General features: G+C 38.5%; 1 protein-coding gene across 2 annotated transcripts in view; it reads right to left on the minus strand.

Moving 5' to 3' along the window:
• Positions 1 to 19,130, minus strand: part of PDE11A (phosphodiesterase 11A) — a 107,488-nt gene that overhangs the window by 65,135 nt on the left and 23,223 nt on the right. The window contains exons 2-4 of one of the 2 annotated variants that reach the window (XM_068195984.1): positions 5,947 to 6,082; positions 1,141 to 1,230; positions 130 to 270 (exon numbers count right to left, since the gene is read on the minus strand). In XM_068195984.1, coding sequence (XP_068052085.1) covers positions 130 to 270; positions 1,141 to 1,230; positions 5,947 to 6,082 — 367 coding nt within the window. The remainder of the gene's footprint in view (positions 1 to 129; positions 271 to 1,140; positions 1,231 to 5,946; positions 6,083 to 19,130) is intronic. The other variant, XM_068195983.1, reaches the window with a different exon arrangement.

Below are 19,130 nucleotides of genomic sequence, written 5' to 3' on the forward strand. Positions count from 1 at the left end.
GCTGACTAGGATAGAGACACAACAGGGGTGTTGCTAAAGTTTCAACGTGTACCTAACTTACATTTAGGAACAAGGCACTGAAAAATACCTGCAGTCCAGTACTTACATATGGCATGCAACTCTACTTACTGGAGACTCAATATCTTCCAGAAGTAATACTGAGCACCGTTCACACTTCAGTAGAGTCTGGGCCCGATGCATAATTTTCTTGACAATTTTCTCTAAGTCAGTTTGTTCCTCAAAGAGGTCATTCACTACTTCCAGTAAAGCCTATATTCAAGGACAGAAAACTCTTGTATTGGTTGTAGAATTAATAAATACATGATGCATTGCAAAGGAGGCATCATATCTGGGATGGATTTTATATGAGTGATCCACTGAAATCTTCATTCAAAGAATGTTCTTAATGACTATGGCAACAAAATTGACACAAATTTTTAATATTTTGTGAAGGAAGAGCAGGTTCAACATTACCAGAGGGATTTCTACTGAAGTTTTGGACCTGTGATCCAAACTAACAAAAATATAATTTCATGTTATTGCAGAAAAGGATGATAAAAAAGAAGCCAACTATGATTAAAAACCCATCAAAATTACCATTTGGTTTCTTCAAAAAATAAAAGACCCTTCTGACAAGGGAATGACAGGGGAGCTCAGCATTATTTTCACTTCAGAGCCTCCTGTCCCAGTGCATGCATGGCACCAGTGATCATGAATGTGTATTCTATGGAAATATGCTGTAAAAACCCTTCACATATGGGGTTTTTTCTTGCTTAATTTTATAAAGATATATCCACATTATTTGCACATGAACTGAATATTAAAAATTCAGAATGGCAAAGGCTTGAGTTTAGTAGAATTTTATGAGACCTTGAATCTCTGCCTGAGTAACACTTTCTCCTGCACTGCCTGTGCCACAAATGCAATCGTTTCAGCACCACAAAATGTGGAACTGACATCAGGAAACCACAGCCACCACTACAAGTGTATTTCCCTCCCACACTCTCTGCTTGCTGCCTCAATCAAGACATATAGTTTTTGAAATAAAACTGTCTGCTTAGTAAACACATATGCAGAGCTGGGACCTGCAGGAAAAAAGACAAAAGTTTGATGCTGGTCCAATGTACATTTTGCACTTACCCTGCTTCTGTCATATTCCTTCCTTGAAGCTGCAAATAGCTGGGCATTGGATATGGCAATCCCACAGAAGGGGAGGTACATCTGCATCACCTAGTATGGAAAGAAACTTGCAGTCATTAAATACAACTGCAATTGTTTATAGCAATTTCTTACCAGTAAAGAGACCTAAACTTAGGGGACATATCACAGGAATGTCTCAGCTCACTCTTCAGCAGAGCACTAAACACAAAACAAAATTATCATGGGCAAGGCACATCAGATGCATGGAAAGAGATCAGATGTCTAGGAAAGAACAAATACAGTTAAGTTCATAGGTCCCAGATGTCTGGATCCTCCATAATTTCTCTGGGAATCTGTGGATTCTCAACTCTATAAAATGTCTTCTGAAGACTACTTTAAATTACTGTAGACATTACAGCTTCCCTAGAAAGATATTCTGTATTTCTCTGGACTGTTTGTTTGTTCTGAGCTTAAGAAGCAAGCTCAAGTCACATTCCTTTTGAGGAATTCTACATCTAGAGTACATAGATTTTGGAGAATACCAGCACAGTGGAACACAGCATACTGATCCTACACTATTAGTCAGAAAACTGATTGTCTTCTCAAAGAAGGTTAAAAAAAGTTAAAAGAACATGCTTGACGAACTAGGCCTTAATGTACCACCAAACATTTAAAAAGACTGAAAAGGAGGGATTGGGAACATAGTTTGAGGTGCCCAAGATGACTTGAGGTTGGCTGTGTGAAGTTAGTAACCTGGACCAATCAAACAGTTGAATACTTGTGGGACTGGCACTTCACAAGGATGACAATGGATCGAAGTCCAAACCCAGCATTTTTAAGCCACACACTGGTAACAAATCTGTAACATACTGCCACTCCTGAGTGGTTCCCAGACTTAGGTCTGAGACTTTTAGTAAATTTTACAGCTGCTGAATAGCCTTAACATTTGCAAAGCAAGTGGGAGTTGAGGCACTACAGTTTACAGAGCCAAAAGAATGCTGCAGCAGCTAACCTTTCTTCTCTTTGGTCTGTCTGTCTGTTGTAAGAAATCATGTCTGTGACAAATTCTGGCATTAAGAGAGTGGCATTTGTCTTTGAAATTCTATTTAATTAGAAAAATACTGCTAACCCCGAGATGTGGGCTATTGAGACTATCTGAGGAAAGAACCCAGAAGAACAGAAACAGCAGCAACTGCTGTTATACTTTATCTACCTTGAGCACTCCACTGGTTCCATACCTGCTTAGTCTGTGTTTGAGTAATGATGAACTTTTGGAAAGGATCCTCAGATCCTCTGAATTTTGTACCTTTACACCTGGCACTCTGTCACAGCCACTGCAGGCTTTAAGGGTGCACACCTATACTGCTAATTTGGAAACACCCTGCTTTCATCCTCTTCTCATCACAGCTACGGAAGGCTGTAAGGAAAATGACACTTTAGACTCTATAAACAATCATCTTTTTGAAGAAGCAGTAATTAAAGTAGCCAACTATCACACCAGATCTACAGGACAGAGTACACAAAACGAAAAATAAAGTACAAATGTAAAAAACTGCCAAGAGGGATTCATTTTTTTAATAGTCAGAGTTGCTCTGAGAGAATTTTGCACATTTCAGTTTAGTTTTTATTTCCAAATGAAACAAAACACCTCCCTATCTATATTTTCTTGTAATAGTACTAAAAACCACAGCCAAGTAAGAGATTAGAGCAGAAAAAGTTAACTTAAGGAAAATCTGTCCTTTACTGAAATTTTGAATACCTTAATAAGACTGGATACATTTTTACTTAATAAGTAAATACTAATATTTATTTTCTCCACACTGGAATCTCTATTCCCAAAATTAATGTGGCCATGTGACAAAGGAAAGCACAAGAGAAGCTTATGAACCTTCAGGCATCACAAAACCAGCTAGCCAAAATGTCTTTTTAGTCACAAGAAAATAAAACTGTGCAATACTGAAAACCACTGGTCTCTGGAACCCAAACTCCAAGGCACTGGATCTATACACAGAAATTACCATCCATAAAATACTGTTTTGTGACATCTTAAGAACCTGGAAAGCCACTGACACACATCACTTGTCACCACTCAAACTAACTGTATAAGGCGCGGTGCAATTAAGAAAGACACTAAGTTGTTTAAGAAAACCAGTTCTATTATTCCTGTTTACCTAAAACTGACAAAACAAAAGCCTACTGTTCTTCCTCTTTTGTACTCTCTGAATGGTCAAAATGACTTTTCCTTAAACCACTTTTGGCAAGGTGTAATACAGCACCAAGTACACAAAGAATGAAGATGTTTGTAATGGTTGCTTAATTTTAAGTAAGACTTTTTAAACCAAAAATGCTCAGTGGGATAGAAAGCAGTTATTGCATTATTATTTCAGGTTACAGATTTAGATCTGCAGTATTAAGACTATTTTACAAGCATCTCTAATGTGTTTATGCTATGATTGTGGACACTCCATAGAAATATGGAATAACATAATATCCAACTCTTATCTGTCTGAGCCACAGACTGTAAGGAGAGGGTATTTTTATGCCAGATTCACACTTCAGGGATTTTTCTTCCAAAGAGAATGTATAAAGTTGAGGAAATGGCACATTACACCATGAGATGGACACATCCTTTCCCTCTCCTTTTAAGTGACAGATAACTAATTACTAATTTCCTGGTGCTCCGAAGTAAAAACTGGCCCAAAGGTTAAGCATGCCACATGCTTCCATTACACCAATGCACACAAAGTATTTGTGTGAAACTCATAGAAAAACACACAGTATACCCTTCTGAAGTACATAAAGTAATTTCCCTTTGTTAAACCGAAGGCTATTAAAAATAGTTTTGAAGCAAAAGGGAATATATCTGAAAGATAAATTCCTTCCACATCTATTTTGAATTAATTAAAGGAAAAGATTCTGCAGATTTACTAAAGTGATTTTCTAAGAAAGCAAATAGGTGGAATTTTAAAAAAAAATCAAAAACTGCTTTAACAGATGTACCTCATTAAATTATTTTGTCTAATAGGAGCAGATGCAATGATTCATCACAGTTCTGTGTGACATATTGACAAACACATAAGTTAAGTATGTAATAGTACATTTTATTAAAATGGTGTTTAGGATGAGTAACAACCTAATGAATGTGCTGAGATGTTGAAAGAGACTAGTTTTTGTAGGATTTTTTTCATGACAACTATAAGGTATTCAGATACAGTAACTTCAGATTAACAAGTTCAATACGGTGAATTACTTGAACATTCAGGGTCCAGGTGACCTGGCCCAGTTTCCCTTAATTAACCCTCCATTGAGTATCCCTGGGTAGCAGCTACACTCCACAAATTCACAGCAACATTCAAAAGCTAAAAAGCTGTACTTGCAAACTGTTCAATATTTTATGAGGGCAGGAGACCTATGAAATGAAGTAGTAGTAATGGGAACCTTCAATATCTCTCTATTTTCTTTTTTTAAATTCTATGATTTCATTATTGTATGTTAGGAGTATTAAAACACAATTACCACAGAAACAAAAAGAGTAATGACAAGAAATTTTAGTATTCAGTTACATAACAACTTACAATTTCAGCTAGGTCTTGAAGATTACATATCTTTACTTCAAAACTACACCAGTAAGATCAGATATCTGTCCTGACCATCGTTACTTTTGGCTTCCCACAGGATATATTTTCATTGCTTTAGAATCTCCACATACCTCCAGACTTGTATACCCAAAGTTAGACCTTCAAATCCACAACAGTAACTGAAGCAGGAGCTTGATATTTGGAAGTATAAAGCATTTCCAGATTCTGCAGTATTAAATACTAGGACAAGTAAGCTACAAACTGTGGTTGTTAGTGGATACTTTTATTTTATGGCATCAGTTCAGAAACACACCAGTGCTCCCTCAGAATTTTAAAGGGCAGTCTTCCATATGTTTCCTCTTCATAATCACAATTTTACGGGCCAAAAGTCCCACACCTGGTTACACAGTTATCTGGGCACATCAGCATCTGGACTCCTACACTACAGTAGCACAATGCCTTGAGATGTGACACTCATTTTCCTTTCATCCAGCTTTTCATAGAAGATGAGACATAGAATATGTAAGTTAATAAAAATGCTTCTTAGTGTTTCTCTGAACTGCTAAAAATTAGGGTTTCTTCTCATCATCTGGGTTTGGATTTCACAGTAACTTCACACATGATACAAATCTTTCTATCATCAGAAACAGGAAGGCGACCTCTGGCCAAGCTCTTTCTGACAATGCAAGTCATCAAGAGATACCAACTTTCCCTCCACTGCACAGCCTGGGGATGAGGAGCCTTATGGAATCTGCAAACTCTTCCCTTGCTGCATAAGAAAAACTCCTGCTGGTTCCAGCTGCAAAAGAAGGCTATTTTCTAGAATTTTGTGCCTCACTGGAAGTAAGTTCTGAAATTTTCTCTTATGAGAGGAAGGTATAAAAGCAACAAAGTTGCAAGGGTGCAGACCTGCAATGCAGAAAATTATTCGATAATTGTGAAAACCAGCCAGTGCTGCAATGGCAGCACGCTGCAGAGGTAAAATGTGAGCTTGCTGGCTGGAAAGCAGCCCTGACTTCAGCTTCAGCAAATGCAGTGACATTTACTCTTCCTCCCCCGCATGCGGCTTCGCGCTCACAGAGCCTTCTCCGAGAGCACACGCTGCCATAACTATCCAATAACATGGCTTCTGGCATACTCCAAGCACCCCCTGCCTGTGGTCAGAAAAGAAAACAATTCTGATGTCTGAGAGAAGAAAGAAGCTTCTCAGTAATGCTTGTGTACTCACTCTGGCACAAACTCCAGGTTGAGCTCTCAGCAAATGCCTGTCTGGTTCAGTTGTTTTCTTTAGCGACCACAGGAGCCACTTCTCTTTACACAGCTTGCTTGGTGAGCCTGTGGGGAAAGGAGCTAGTACAGCCTTCCTAGAAAGAGAAAAGAAGTCCTTTCAAAGGAAAAGTTTTTGCTATAGTTTAAAGTGATCAATGTTTTGTGGATGTACTTGAAACCAAATCAGGGAAGCCAGCTGCCCTTTAAAACATTTCCTAATGTGTTCAAAATAGGTTCAGAGAATGAAATATTCTACTGAATTCTGAAAGCAATAAACCAAATCCAATTGCAACATGGTTAAACACAAGCGCTCATCCAAATTCCATTACCTCCTGCCAGCTGTGCAGGGTCTGGCTAGCCACACATCTGATAAAATCTAATTGTCATCCAAATTCACAATTCTAAGAAATATTTACCAAAATTATTTTTCCACCCCAAGCATGGAAAGAACAATTGGTTGGTAAAAACACTCCGTGAATTGTAGGTACCCAAACAGGGCACGTAGGTCCTGCTTGTATCACTGAACCTGCAGAGGCTCCTGGGCCAATCTTCTACTGCCTTTTTTTCCTTTTTTTTTTTTTTTTTAAGTTTGTATTTGCATGTGGTTATTAATGCAGTAGCATAAAAATGCACTAATGCTTGCAAATAGACAGCAGCATCTCTGCCCTAAAAAGCTCACTATCTAACTCTGGAAGCTTTTGGTGTCTGTAAACAGCCTGAAAAGGACCATGGGAGCAATCCTTCAGCACTGACTCTGTACTTGCCTGCCTCATAGAATTACTGGCACACATTCAAACTAGATAACTGCGTCACCAGACAGATTACAAAACATGTCTCTGGTAGAAGCAGACTTATTACAGTATTAAAACCTGACTCCTATGTAGGTCACTGTCCTCACAAGCCATGGCACTGAGAGACTGTTGAATGCAGGACCAAGGGGCAGGAAACGGTAGGAGTGCAGCCAAATGTGCTCAACTCTGACTTTTCTGCAGGACCCATCACTGCCCTCTAGTTGTTCAACACAACCTCATCTTCTCTTTTCTGCTATGCACCCAAGGTCTTTAAACTGGGAAACAAGTCAACACATTGAACTAGATTTCTAATAATACACCTGTAAAACTGTTTATACAGTCAGAACACATCTACCGATCTTTTTTTTTTTCTGGCAGGTATTTGAACATTTCTGGACCCAGTCACTTTACAGCTAGATATTATCCATTATTCCCCTCACTACCAGGGTGTGAACCTCAAAAAAATATAAACAAGCAATGCTGAATTATACTGGTCAAAAAAGCAAAAAAGCAAAAAACATTGGAAGTTGCTATTAAACTTATTTTTACCAATATTTGGTAAGACATAAACATTTTAACATTGCATTAAATTTAGTATTCAGTATAAAGTGAAAAGAAGAATAACTGTACCATAAATTTCCTTACAGCACCTCATTTTAAATGGTGCTGCCCCATATGAATCTGAAATATGAAAACATTTTTGCTAAAGACTAGAAAGCCAAAAATAAATATATGCAAAATGGCTGCTATTCTAGGATCCCATAATCTGATCTCCTACATGCAAAATCCAGCTATTTTCACTGGAAATGTCTCTATATTTTACACAAACCTGAATCAGTGATGCCCACTAATAAGCCCCATCCCAACAAACATGTCAAACTGCCACTCAGTTATTCAACATGTGATATTAAGCCAGGATTTCCAGAAGGGAAAATGAGGACAAGAGGAGGAAAGAAGCTACACAAGGAATTATTACAGTGGTTCTATTAAAATCAGAAGTGTATGAGCTGAAAAAGAGCAGAGGTAGCAGGTAAGGAGCATCACCATGCCAGTGTAAGCACCTGTAAGGCCAATGCCTGGCATTGGCACTAAGCCCCAGGTTTCAGCAAATGCACATCGAGCTGTAATGCAAGGAAAAGTCAGCTTACAGGCAGCCTGAAGGAGGGCTGCAAAGTTACAGCAGTGTGATTAAAGCAGTGAACCAACATGTTTCTGTGTCATAAACATACTGACAGCCACGGAGACTCCTCACTGCAAGGGTTACTGAGGACTCTCAGACCTGGATGGTGGAGGTATAGGCTATGTCTGTGGGACCACCTGCAGGTTGAAGGCCATTAAATCCACCCAACAGTTACAAATTATGTTTCTTTATCAACTCTATGTTTCCATTGGACATTGGCAGGGCTTTGTAGCAAAGTCTTACGGAAAAATGCTAAGCAGCTCTTATTAGTTCATCTGAAATAATAGGGAGAAAAAGCATCACAAAAGGCCGTGAATCCTCAAAACCACAACTCCTACCCATAAATAAAGTTCCATTCCTTCAAACAATGAATATCAGTAATTTTTGAAATACCTAAATTATATCATCACCTTAAAAAAAAATCAAGCTGAGATAATTCACAGAGGACATTTCACCTATGTAATGCCTTCCAGAGAGACCAAGAGGGGCTGTTACTCCCTGGCTGCTCTGCTCTGCCCTGCTTGAAGAGGAGTCACTAGAGGCCAGCCCCCAGGCACAGGAGCCTGTAGCTGTTATGTAAGGCAGGCAGTTCTGCAGTGCCTAAATCTCAGTGTCTCAAAGCACTTTGGCAGACCATGAACAAAGTTTTACAGCAGCAATGTCCGGTTGTAATTTTTATCTAGAGACAGCAAAACTGAGCCAAAGAAAAATTAATGGATATCTGACGGGAGGAAAAAGGTCACAAAGAAAGATTTTGTCAAAATTTTGGAAAGATTCCTGGCTTTCATTATGCTTGAATCAGTGGAACCAGCTTTATAAATGTCACTGCATGAGATGGGAAGATCTTGGTATTGGCAGAGTGCGAGCTGTGAAGACTGATACTACCAATGCTAAAAATAGGAATTGCAGATCAGAACTTTAAATCGGCATAGGAGAATTAATAAGTATCACCTCAAAGCTATCTTTCCTACAACACAATTGCAGGCTTTGATCTTACCATTTCAGGTTGCACTCATCTGGCACTCATCCATCATCTGGGAGACAATAAATATAGTAATTGACCATGCTAACTGAATGGCATTGAAACCAAGAGATAAATTCCATATGCATCCATACAATGAGAATGTCATCTTCATGTCACAGTTCTACCTACAACTCAGTTACCAACTCCCAATTCTTGTTGATGATGAGGAATAGATGTATGCACTTAATTCTTCCTGCAGACTATAAGTATTAGAGTACACAAACTGAAAACTACTTCTACTAATTCTTGACTTATCCATAACTGAATGAAGATGCCTTCTTTCACTTTTGTATGAATTAAAATCTTCTCTTTAGAGCCACAGTGCAGATACAGGACCAAAAGACTGAGACTGGATGAGGCCTTTGGAGATCGCCTGGTCCAACACTCTGTGCTCAAGCAGGATCACCTAAGGCTTTTTGCTTAGGACTTTGTCTAGACAGCTTTTGACTGTCTCCAAGGGTGATGATTTCACAGCCCCTCGGAGCAACTTGTCTGTCTCTCTCACAATAAAGAAAGTGTATCCTGACTTTCAGACAGAGTTTTCTGTGCTTAAGTGTATGTTCATTGACTCTTGTCCTGTCACTTGCTACCACTGAAAAGAACCTGGCCATGCCATCTTTGTATTGTACCATCCCCCATTTATACACAGTGATGAGATCCCCCCATGAGCATTCTCTTCTTTGCTAAACAGACCCAGCTCCCTAAGACTTTCCTCATAGGGGACATGCTTCAGTTCCTTAATCCTCTTTCTGTACCTTTATTGGATTCTATCCAATATATTCATGGATATACTTGTACTGGGAAGCCGACAACTGGACATGTTGTGTACAGTCATAAGGGAAACTTAATCCTGCTGTTGTATGAATGCTCTGTACAGTTTAACAAAGAAAAAAATTAGCTAATTTATATATAGCAGTCTGCACTGAGATCCCAATGATCCCAATAAGTTCTTACTCAGGTTCTTCTCTCACATACTTCAAGATGTGTTTTGTGATTTTTGAAGAAGAAATTACTTGAACAATAGCCTTTTTCTCATATTGGGCTTTGTTTAAGAGCAAATGTTTCTGGCAGAACTTACTGCAAAAGCCTGATCCTTTGCCATGCTGAGCTCGCAAGGTGGCCATTTTTGCCTAACTGAAGTAGCCAATGTCAGGAAAATCCTTCCAACTGAAGCTCCAATTGGAACACAAAAGCCTGGATCTAGCACATTAACCAACCAGGTTACATTGTGCCTGGTGTGAATAAGTTTAGCTCACCCAACTTCTCACTGTTTGCAGCATCAGTTCCAGGGGGATGGAAATGGTTGGTTCTGTTCCACTAGAAAAAAAAAAAGTGAAGCAATTTTTCTTAAGTGAGATGCATAATTTGGTGACAGTTTAAAAGAAAGCCAGGGACTCAAGATGCCAACTGTATTCCCTTACATTACTGCTTGTCAAACTAAGTGCCTCTAGTGTTTCTTAGGCAACAAAAATTTTACCCTCAAACAGAAAAAATCTTCAACTGAGTGGAAATACCCCACAAAGGACAACAAATAGCATAAGTTACCCTTCCTTTCATCACATCATTATATATCTCTCTTCCAACCAAGATGCATCTGTACCTTGATCCTTTCTTCCATAATACATAGAAGCACTACAACACAACATAATCACATCATACTTTTTACATATATCCTTACATAATTTTGTTGAGTTTCTCCTCAACATTGGGAAATTTGCCAGTGGTCTTCTCCCTTTGCCTATTTTGAATTTATGTATATTTAGTGACTAATATGGTACTGAATGTCATGGCACTTCATGCTGGTGGCACCTGTCTACTCTTCATATATTTCTACAGAGAGTTGCTCTAACTCTTTTTTCCACTTTTTAAGATGAAAAATAATGGTAGGAATGTAGTGTATTTCCAATGTATCATTTTGACTCATAATTTTTTTCTTAGGAATGCAATGTTTCTGCAAAAGTGCAGAATCTTATTCTAGCAGAATTGATTATACAACTGGACACACTTTATACATGTTATTATTTGAATCTGATTATACAAATTAGGCAATCTGAATTGGTATCTATCATAGCATTTCCAGACCTGATTAAAAGCACTTCTAACATATATTGTAATCTGTACCCATTACACTGTGATAATGTTTCACATGAGGAAGTAGGAGAATAAACCCTACAAATCTTTGCCTTTAACAAAACAGCTCAAGCCCTCATGTTGAGTTCATATCTGACGAAGAAAAAAAGCACTGTATAGTAATAATATCTTAAGAACAGTTTCTATGTGAAGTGACAGAGAATTTGCTGGAAGGAAACTTATCTATTCTTAGTGCTTTGAGGTTGGCAACTACTGAATTGGTAACAAATGAAAAGTAACCTGATTCCAAGACAACAGAATAAGAAGGATGAAAAAGGCTAATTTTTATTTGTTTCAAATGAAATAAGATTTTGAAAAACCATCACAAAGTACAGAAAAATTCCTGAACTATTTTGTTATTAAAACTATTTACAGAAAAGTATGTTGAGCATTTACATATTATGTCTCCTTCATGATGAGCACAGTTTCAAGAACCAATGGCAGAAAAGTAGCTGAGCCAAATAATACTCTGATCTACATCACTGTGAGCCTGCAGTAATGCCTCTGACATCATATTTTGGATTTACATGGCTTTACAGAATTTTGTTGTCTTTAAAAATGTGGAAAGATGGTTTATGCCTCAGACCATTTTTAATCAACTTTGGCTGTACCAATTTCACAGAAGGTAGGCTGATGTTAAATTTTTTTTACCCTTTCCTGGCAGATGTCAGTCAGAAGAAGCTGAGCATAAATATTAACAGAATTTCTGTGGAACCAGGTAATTTTTAATACAGCCTGAATGGTTTGACATTCCCTGCTTTTTTGATAATGCTATTCTATGTCTACCAGGATGTCCAAATATCACTTTTTTTTTTGTTTAGTCCATGCACAAGAATGTGACAATAGAAGAAGGAAAGAAGATTCTAATCTCTGCACAGAACTTTGAAACCTGAATGTAACTTCAATGACAAAGCAAAAAAATATATGCAAAAGCAAAAAAAAAAAAAAAAAAAAAAGGAACCTTTTGGTAAGACCTAACCTCAAAATTTTAGAGAAAGTGATCCAAACCTGTGCTTCAATTTTCTCTCTTTACTTCACTGCAAAAATAGGGAAAAGAAGACATATGGCAAAAAAGATTGTCCAACAAATAGTAAAATGTGCAATTTATGAAGATAAACAATGATTCAATCTGCAGTATTGAAAACATACCAGTTCTAGGATGCAAATGTGCTTTCATATGAAAAAGGATTCACTTACTTCTGTCTTTTAACTTTATTTATAAAAAGAACTTGAATCCTGTTTGAAAATTCAGTTGCTTTGCTGAGAACCTTCATTTGGTGTCAGGACTCAAGGTATCCCCTTTCAGCTTAAGTTAAGCCTTGAAAGGATAAAATTTGCCAGAATAGTTAAAACTAAACGTTCTTGAACTAAAAGCTCCCTTTTTCTTTCCTTTGCATTCTCTCCAAAACCAGCACCTTATCCTAAGTGCTATTTTGGTACTTGTTGATTTCTTCATTACATCCTCCATTAACTCTCCAACCAAGGAGGTCAATATCATTAACTGTTTCCAATTTCAACTCATGAAATTTTAAAAAGAAAATAAAATAATAATTTAGATATTTCCTTAATCACTTAGAACTTACAAGTAGGTGTTCTAAAACAATGATTTACAGAAAGCAGCTTTGACACACATTTGTGCATGTTAATTGAAATTGTGATAATTAACTCAGACAGTAAATTATTGACTTACAAAACTGACTTTTGAGCATGACTGATCAACAAGGTACTGGGAGAAGCACTGGATTCCATATTACTGCACCTTTGAGTTTTAAGTCTGGGTGGGCTTCAGCATCCTGACTTGAAAAATTTATGTTCTGTGCTGCAGACTTCAAGGGGCTGATGAAAGTGTGTGGGCTGGTTTGGATGTGAGCCATGCTTTTTCCACACATCATTGTGTCTCCTGCACTAATGACTCACACCTGCACATGCTGCTATCTGATTTCTAGACAAAGCTATTTATAAACTGGAACAGCACTGCCGAATTCTGGTGGTGTAACTATAGCAGTCATTATTTACCTAAAGCACCTGTCTGTGAAGCACAGACAATTTGGGGACACTGAGTTTGCTCACCTTTGAGGAGCCATGAAAACTGGATGCAGTTTCTCCCTGATAAAACCCACACTGCAATTTTATCTTTCAGACCTCAATGGATTGGATGTGGTAACATTACTTTTCACATGGCTGCAAGATAAACACAGGATTCCAGAGTCACACACACACACAAAAAATCCATCCTATCTTCTCTCACAGCAGCTAGGAATTATTACTTTTAATGGTGTTTTATAGTTGGAGACTTGCATGTTGCAAACTTAAAAAAAAAAAAAAAGACATTTAATTCACGCAAAAATACGGTTGTCCCAAGTTTATGATTACAGTCTTGCCTACAGTGTCTCAGTCAATGGTCCAGAAAAGTATTTAAATTTTCACATTACATTCTCTGCCTCCAGACACTCTTCTCCAGTGCTCAGGCTTTTTCTAGCTATGATTGTGGAAGCATCAGCATTTGGTACCAATTTCATATCTCTTTCTCCTTCATCTGCGAGTGGCCATGAACTTTTTTTCCTACAGCTTCACATCAGGTCATTTGCCTTCCTTTCTTTCTTTAGGGCAACTTGGTGAAGAGCACAGAAGAGGAACAATTCAGTACAACTGCCTAAATAACCTCTCAGTGAGAAGAGCATTATGAAACATACAATGGGTACATCCTCAGAGAGTAAAACAGGCTGCAGTGTAAATCTCACGCCTAGTAAGCACACAGCATCCTTCCCCTTAATTCTGAAAATCATATAATGTTTTGAATCTTGGAGTGAAGTGATTGTATATCTAAACAAAGCTCTGTTTAAATAAAAAAAAAAAAAAAAACCAAACAAAAAAAAACCACGAAACCCAAACAAACAGAGTCTTCATATAGAAAATCAGGTATATGAGCAAGCCTGTTCCTGTTGTAGACATGCATTTTGCTTTCAGCAACACAAGGTTCTTCCACACATATACTTATGTACAGTTCTCACTGTGTGCCTCAGAAGGAAAACCATAATGTGTGGATATTAATATGGCTGTTCAATGGCACACTGGAGAGCATTTGATTTCAGGTAGCTGAGTTGTGTTCTGAAATCAATATGCTGCTGTCTTCCTTGGTGCAAATTTACTGATGTTAAGGGTTTGCTTCTGCCTACATTATTAGCAGTTCAATAAGGGCCAAATTATTTTAAACTTTTACAGATCACTCAGCAAAATGAGGCTTTGCTTCCATTTAAGTAGTATCATAGTTAATTAGCCTTTAAGTAGCATCAGAGTTCATTTATCTTGATTCTGTAGTACCAGAGGTCAAAACACATCACAAACAGAGTAAGGATATTGTGTCTTTAAGGTGCAGAAATAGTAGGAAAACTATTTTCTTTCATCATACAGGCTATGCTCCCCTCACAGATATTTTAATAAAAAGTGCAAGAATAGAACAGTGTTCTTTGATTTGATTAGAGTTTGAGTAGGTTTCCTCTTTTTTTATCTCCATAATTTTGGACTGCACAAGTTGACATTAATCAAGCAATGAATACTCACCAAGGCAAGGCTGTCTGATCAGGGAAGTGCCTTGGGTCACACACCCCTGCTTCTTAACAAAAAATTCAAATTCGTTTCACTGCACATTCGTCCATATTTGCTCTCCTTCTGCTTTTATTTTTTTCCATGAGTTTAAATATTTTCCCAATGCCCAGCATTTCTTATGTGCTTAAGAAACTATCATTCTTAGTTTAGAGTATCTTTTGATATACATTCAATCTTGTTCAGTTCTTACACCCTCTAATTTTTCCATCTTTTCTGTCTTCTTTTTTAGCTTATTCTCTTCTCAAAATTATTATTTTCAACTTCATCTCTGCTTATGAAGCAATTAATTTATCTAATATTTATCAAAATAAAAAATGTCTTTAATTCATTAGGTACTATTTTGTAACACTATGAAATTCACTGCTTCCATAAGGGAAATATTTTTTTAATGGAACTGGAACAGCCCAAGAAATAATGGGTGAATTCTGGAGGACTGCCTGTCAATTGTCCTGAAATACTACACAGTCTTGTAAATGGGATTTGTTCTTGCTACTTTTTCATGACAAAATTTTTACCAGTACCTGTGTCACAGTGGATTTTATAGTGTTTTTAGGAACTGAACTCAAAGCATAAATTGATTTCACTGAGAAAGACCAATAGATGGTGCACTAGTATGAAATGCAAAGAATCAAAGAACTCTATATCCTTATAAAAATTGCCTAAGGCATTTTATAAATAAAGAGCTTGCTGCAAAGACTTTATCGATTCTGAAAATAGATAATTTTTAATTTGTAACTGTAAATTTGATTTCTTATGCTGTGAAAAAAAACAAGAACAAAACCAACCTAACGGAAAAACCCAACCCTCCCCCCACCAAACCACTGGGGGAAAAAAATAACAAAGACCCCCTACACACACTTTTTCAGTCTCCTTTTTTTCACAGCTGCTGGTCTAACAACTAGCTTTTTCTGGCATTGGCATTACTGCTCCTTCCTTCCCCATCTATCCATTTTTGCCCCTGTGCAGATTCATGGAAAGCCAAAAACCAAATCCATATTGATAGGGAAAAGGAGGCTCCAGAGCACAGGAGTATTTCTGATTTTCTCTGCTTCCATGCATGCGGCTGGTGGGCAATCTCTGCACCACCAGCTGTGTCACACGAGCTCACTGGCGACTGAGCAGTGCCACTTGTGCAGAGCAGCACACGGGGCCCCACAAGCACTACAGGGCATATTCCTGCTGGCCTGCAACAGGAACTGCAAACAAATGCAGCCCAAAAGCGTGGAGTGCCTTTATACCCTCTCTCCAGACTGACCTGGCAGATCAGTCCCTCACTGCTCTAAGGACAGTCCTTAAACAACTGGGTAGAGTAGCTTTACCTGTCTCCAAATACTCGGCTGCTTACTCAACAATTACACTGACTTCTTCATGTCCTTCAACCAAATTCAACAATTCACTTTTCCTCATGATAGCTGCAGTTGTGCTGCCTTCAATGTCACCATCTCACTTGGAATATAACCACATACAACTCTTTTCTCTCTTTTAAATGGAAGAGAAGATTAGGTCCAGTAGCCAGGACACACAGAAGTAAACAGTCAATTGTAGTTTCTTTCTCAGATCTGCCAATGACTTGGGGAGTTACTGCAAGCCATTGCTTCTAAATGAGCATCAGTAGAAGATTTCAAAGTACCATGAAATCTCCACACTTAAAATGATAACATGCATACTATTAATGCACTTTCTATTCCATTGAGCAACATGAAATGAGTGAAGAGAGTGCAGAATACTCTCTTACTGTGTCCAGTTCTGGGCACCTCAGTCCAAGAGAGGCATGGAAATCCTGGAACAGGTCTAGTGGAAGGGCTCAGTGATTAGGAGACTGGAGCACCTCTCTTACAAGTAAAGTCTGAGAGAGCTGAGTAGTGCCAGCAACACGACAAAATGCAGTGGGCAGAAACTGATTCACAGGAAGTTCCATGTGAATATGAGGAAGAATTTCTTTACTGTGTAGCCTTTTGAATGTGCAGAAGTTGTTATGAAACCAAAAGATTTTTTGTCACCACCAAAACTTGTTCAGTGTTTGAATGAGAAGTGACACATGAGCTCTAACAAATAGCAGATCTACTGAGACTCTTACCTCTGTCACAAATGCTTCCATCTGCACAAGGCATAAGGAGAAAGAGGGATGCTAGCAAAAGCATGGCAACAGGATAAAAGAGAATATGCTGAAGGAAGACAACACTGCTTCTTGCAAAAATGGTGATGCAGCTGTTTAGCTAGGAGAAGAAAAACAAGAGAGATGTAGAACAAGCCATAAACTAGCAAGTGGAATGAAAAAGTTTGGAAGATGCAATTAAAAGAAAAAAAAAATTTTAAACCATATGAACAGTGGTTGGACTTTTCATAATACCCAAGCTGTGTATATCCCAGCTCACAGCCAAGTGTCAAAAATTCCTTTCCAGAACTTTAATGTGCAATAGATTGTCAAAGAAAATATTTTCAATAACAGTTTGAGAAAAAGAAATATTTTGAATAGACTAAAAGAAAATCGGGAAAATTCAAAGGAGTTTCTTCTTGAGGAAAAAAAAAAACCATTCACCTTAAACATGTAAAATGTGATAAAGCTATAAGCCACTGAAAAAATATTCTGTTGGAAAATGTTTGGTCACTTTCAGCATCTAACAAAATGAGATGTTCAATTTTTAGTAATTGATAATACTGCTATACTGAAGCACCAACACATGCAGAGATGCTGGATAACTTTATGGACTAACAGGGAGACAGCCATTGAACGCAAGCCATTTCTTGGATCAGGTAGCCATAAGACTATTTTTGAGTGATGATACCTGAAGCACACTTAAAGTCTCTTCATCTTGTCAGTCTCAGAAGAATGCTGAAAAGTGGGAGGCAAATAAGATCTGAGGCTACACAGCAAAGCCAGGACAAAGAAATAGCAAACATTGTCTGTTCAGTATTTAAGGCAGATATGAGAAGCCTCTCCTCGGCAGGTGTTAGAACAGAGGCGCAAGTTGGTTCAGTTAGGTTCAGTAGGATTTTGAGGTAATAAAAAGGGCTAAGAAAGCCGAGGCTGCCGCCGTAGCGCCTGGCATCCACTTGGCGGCACTGTGCACGGGCGACGTGGCTCGCAGCGGGGACAGCGCCGAGCGCGGCCGCCGCGCCCCGGAGGGTGAAGAGCGGGCGAGACGCGAGGGCTGCACGCACGGGGAGCCTGCCCCGCCGAAAGCCGGCCGGCACTCGTGCGGGGTCAATCTGTCCCACAGCGCAGCCGCGCCGTCAGGACGCCTAACTCGATTTATGCTTACTTAACGCTCTAAAAACATGCTGCCGTGCTAGAAGTGCACAAATCTAGCAGAAACATGAAGCTATAGGAGAGTCGCCCCTTGTCTTTGGGAGCCCCTACTCTAGCTGTACGTGCTCGCTGAAGTTTGTAGTAGTCTCACCACCAAAGAGGAACGCCAGCCGCTAGAGGGGGTGAGACCCTTTTCTGGCAGCACACGAGTGCGAGCCTCAAGCGCAGCAGCGCAGGATGCTTTCCGTCACTTGTCGCTGTGTCCTCAGCCTGGGTCTGCCACAGCTTTGCACTCCCTCAGCCCTGTCCTTTCCTGCCTCCACGTCCTCTCTCCCTGTTGCAAAAGCCTGTCTTAAAGCGGTAACAATTTCTGTATCCCTGCATGTGCTTCTAATGCTATTTAACAATCAGCCCACTCCTGTTTGGGTTTTTTTTTTTTTTTTCCTGTGACAAATTAAAGTAATAAGGTATCAGCATGCAGCTCTGGTTACTGCAAAAGTACAATCACAAGACCACAGATTTGAGTATTAATTCAGTAATCCCACCGCCATACTAATAGGAGAATTATAACCATGCCATTAGGCATGGCAGCGGATACTCGCAGCAGCTGCTGCAGACCTCTGTCTTCCAAGAAAAGCAGAATCAACTCACAAAATTAAAATACTGAGAGAAAAGGAAATGCAAAATAATTCCATTAAAGCAAAAAACCTAACACAGTTCTGCTGTTGTAACTCTGCCATTGTAAAAGATACATCCAGATACACAGTGTTCCAGTTATTGTTCCTGATATTCACTTTCATGATTCATAGTTATATTCAAGTGTTCACAATTATATTTATATAAAGTCTCACTGTAACTTCCCATCAGAAGTACATCAGCTATGCCAGAAAAGCAGGTTTTGTTTAAAAATATTCATGAGATACTGTTTTAGCAGTTAGATACTTCCTGCTCCAACATCACATTCTACTACAAGCATCTAACTTTTAATCTTTTTATATAAGCAAAAATAGATCTTAGTATCTGACTTGACATATCTATTCTAATAAAATCCACAAAACTGACAGCAGATGCAAAACAGAAGGCCATGCATATTATAATAAAATTAAATTAGAATCAATTCTGATTATTCATCTCTAGTTCAGTTTTCATTAAAAGAAAGTCT

This window comes from Anomalospiza imberbis, chromosome 7 (genome assembly GCF_031753505.1).
Source record: "Anomalospiza imberbis isolate Cuckoo-Finch-1a 21T00152 chromosome 7, ASM3175350v1, whole genome shotgun sequence".
In the NCBI taxonomy this organism is placed as follows: domain Eukaryota; kingdom Metazoa; phylum Chordata; class Aves; order Passeriformes; family Viduidae; genus Anomalospiza; species Anomalospiza imberbis.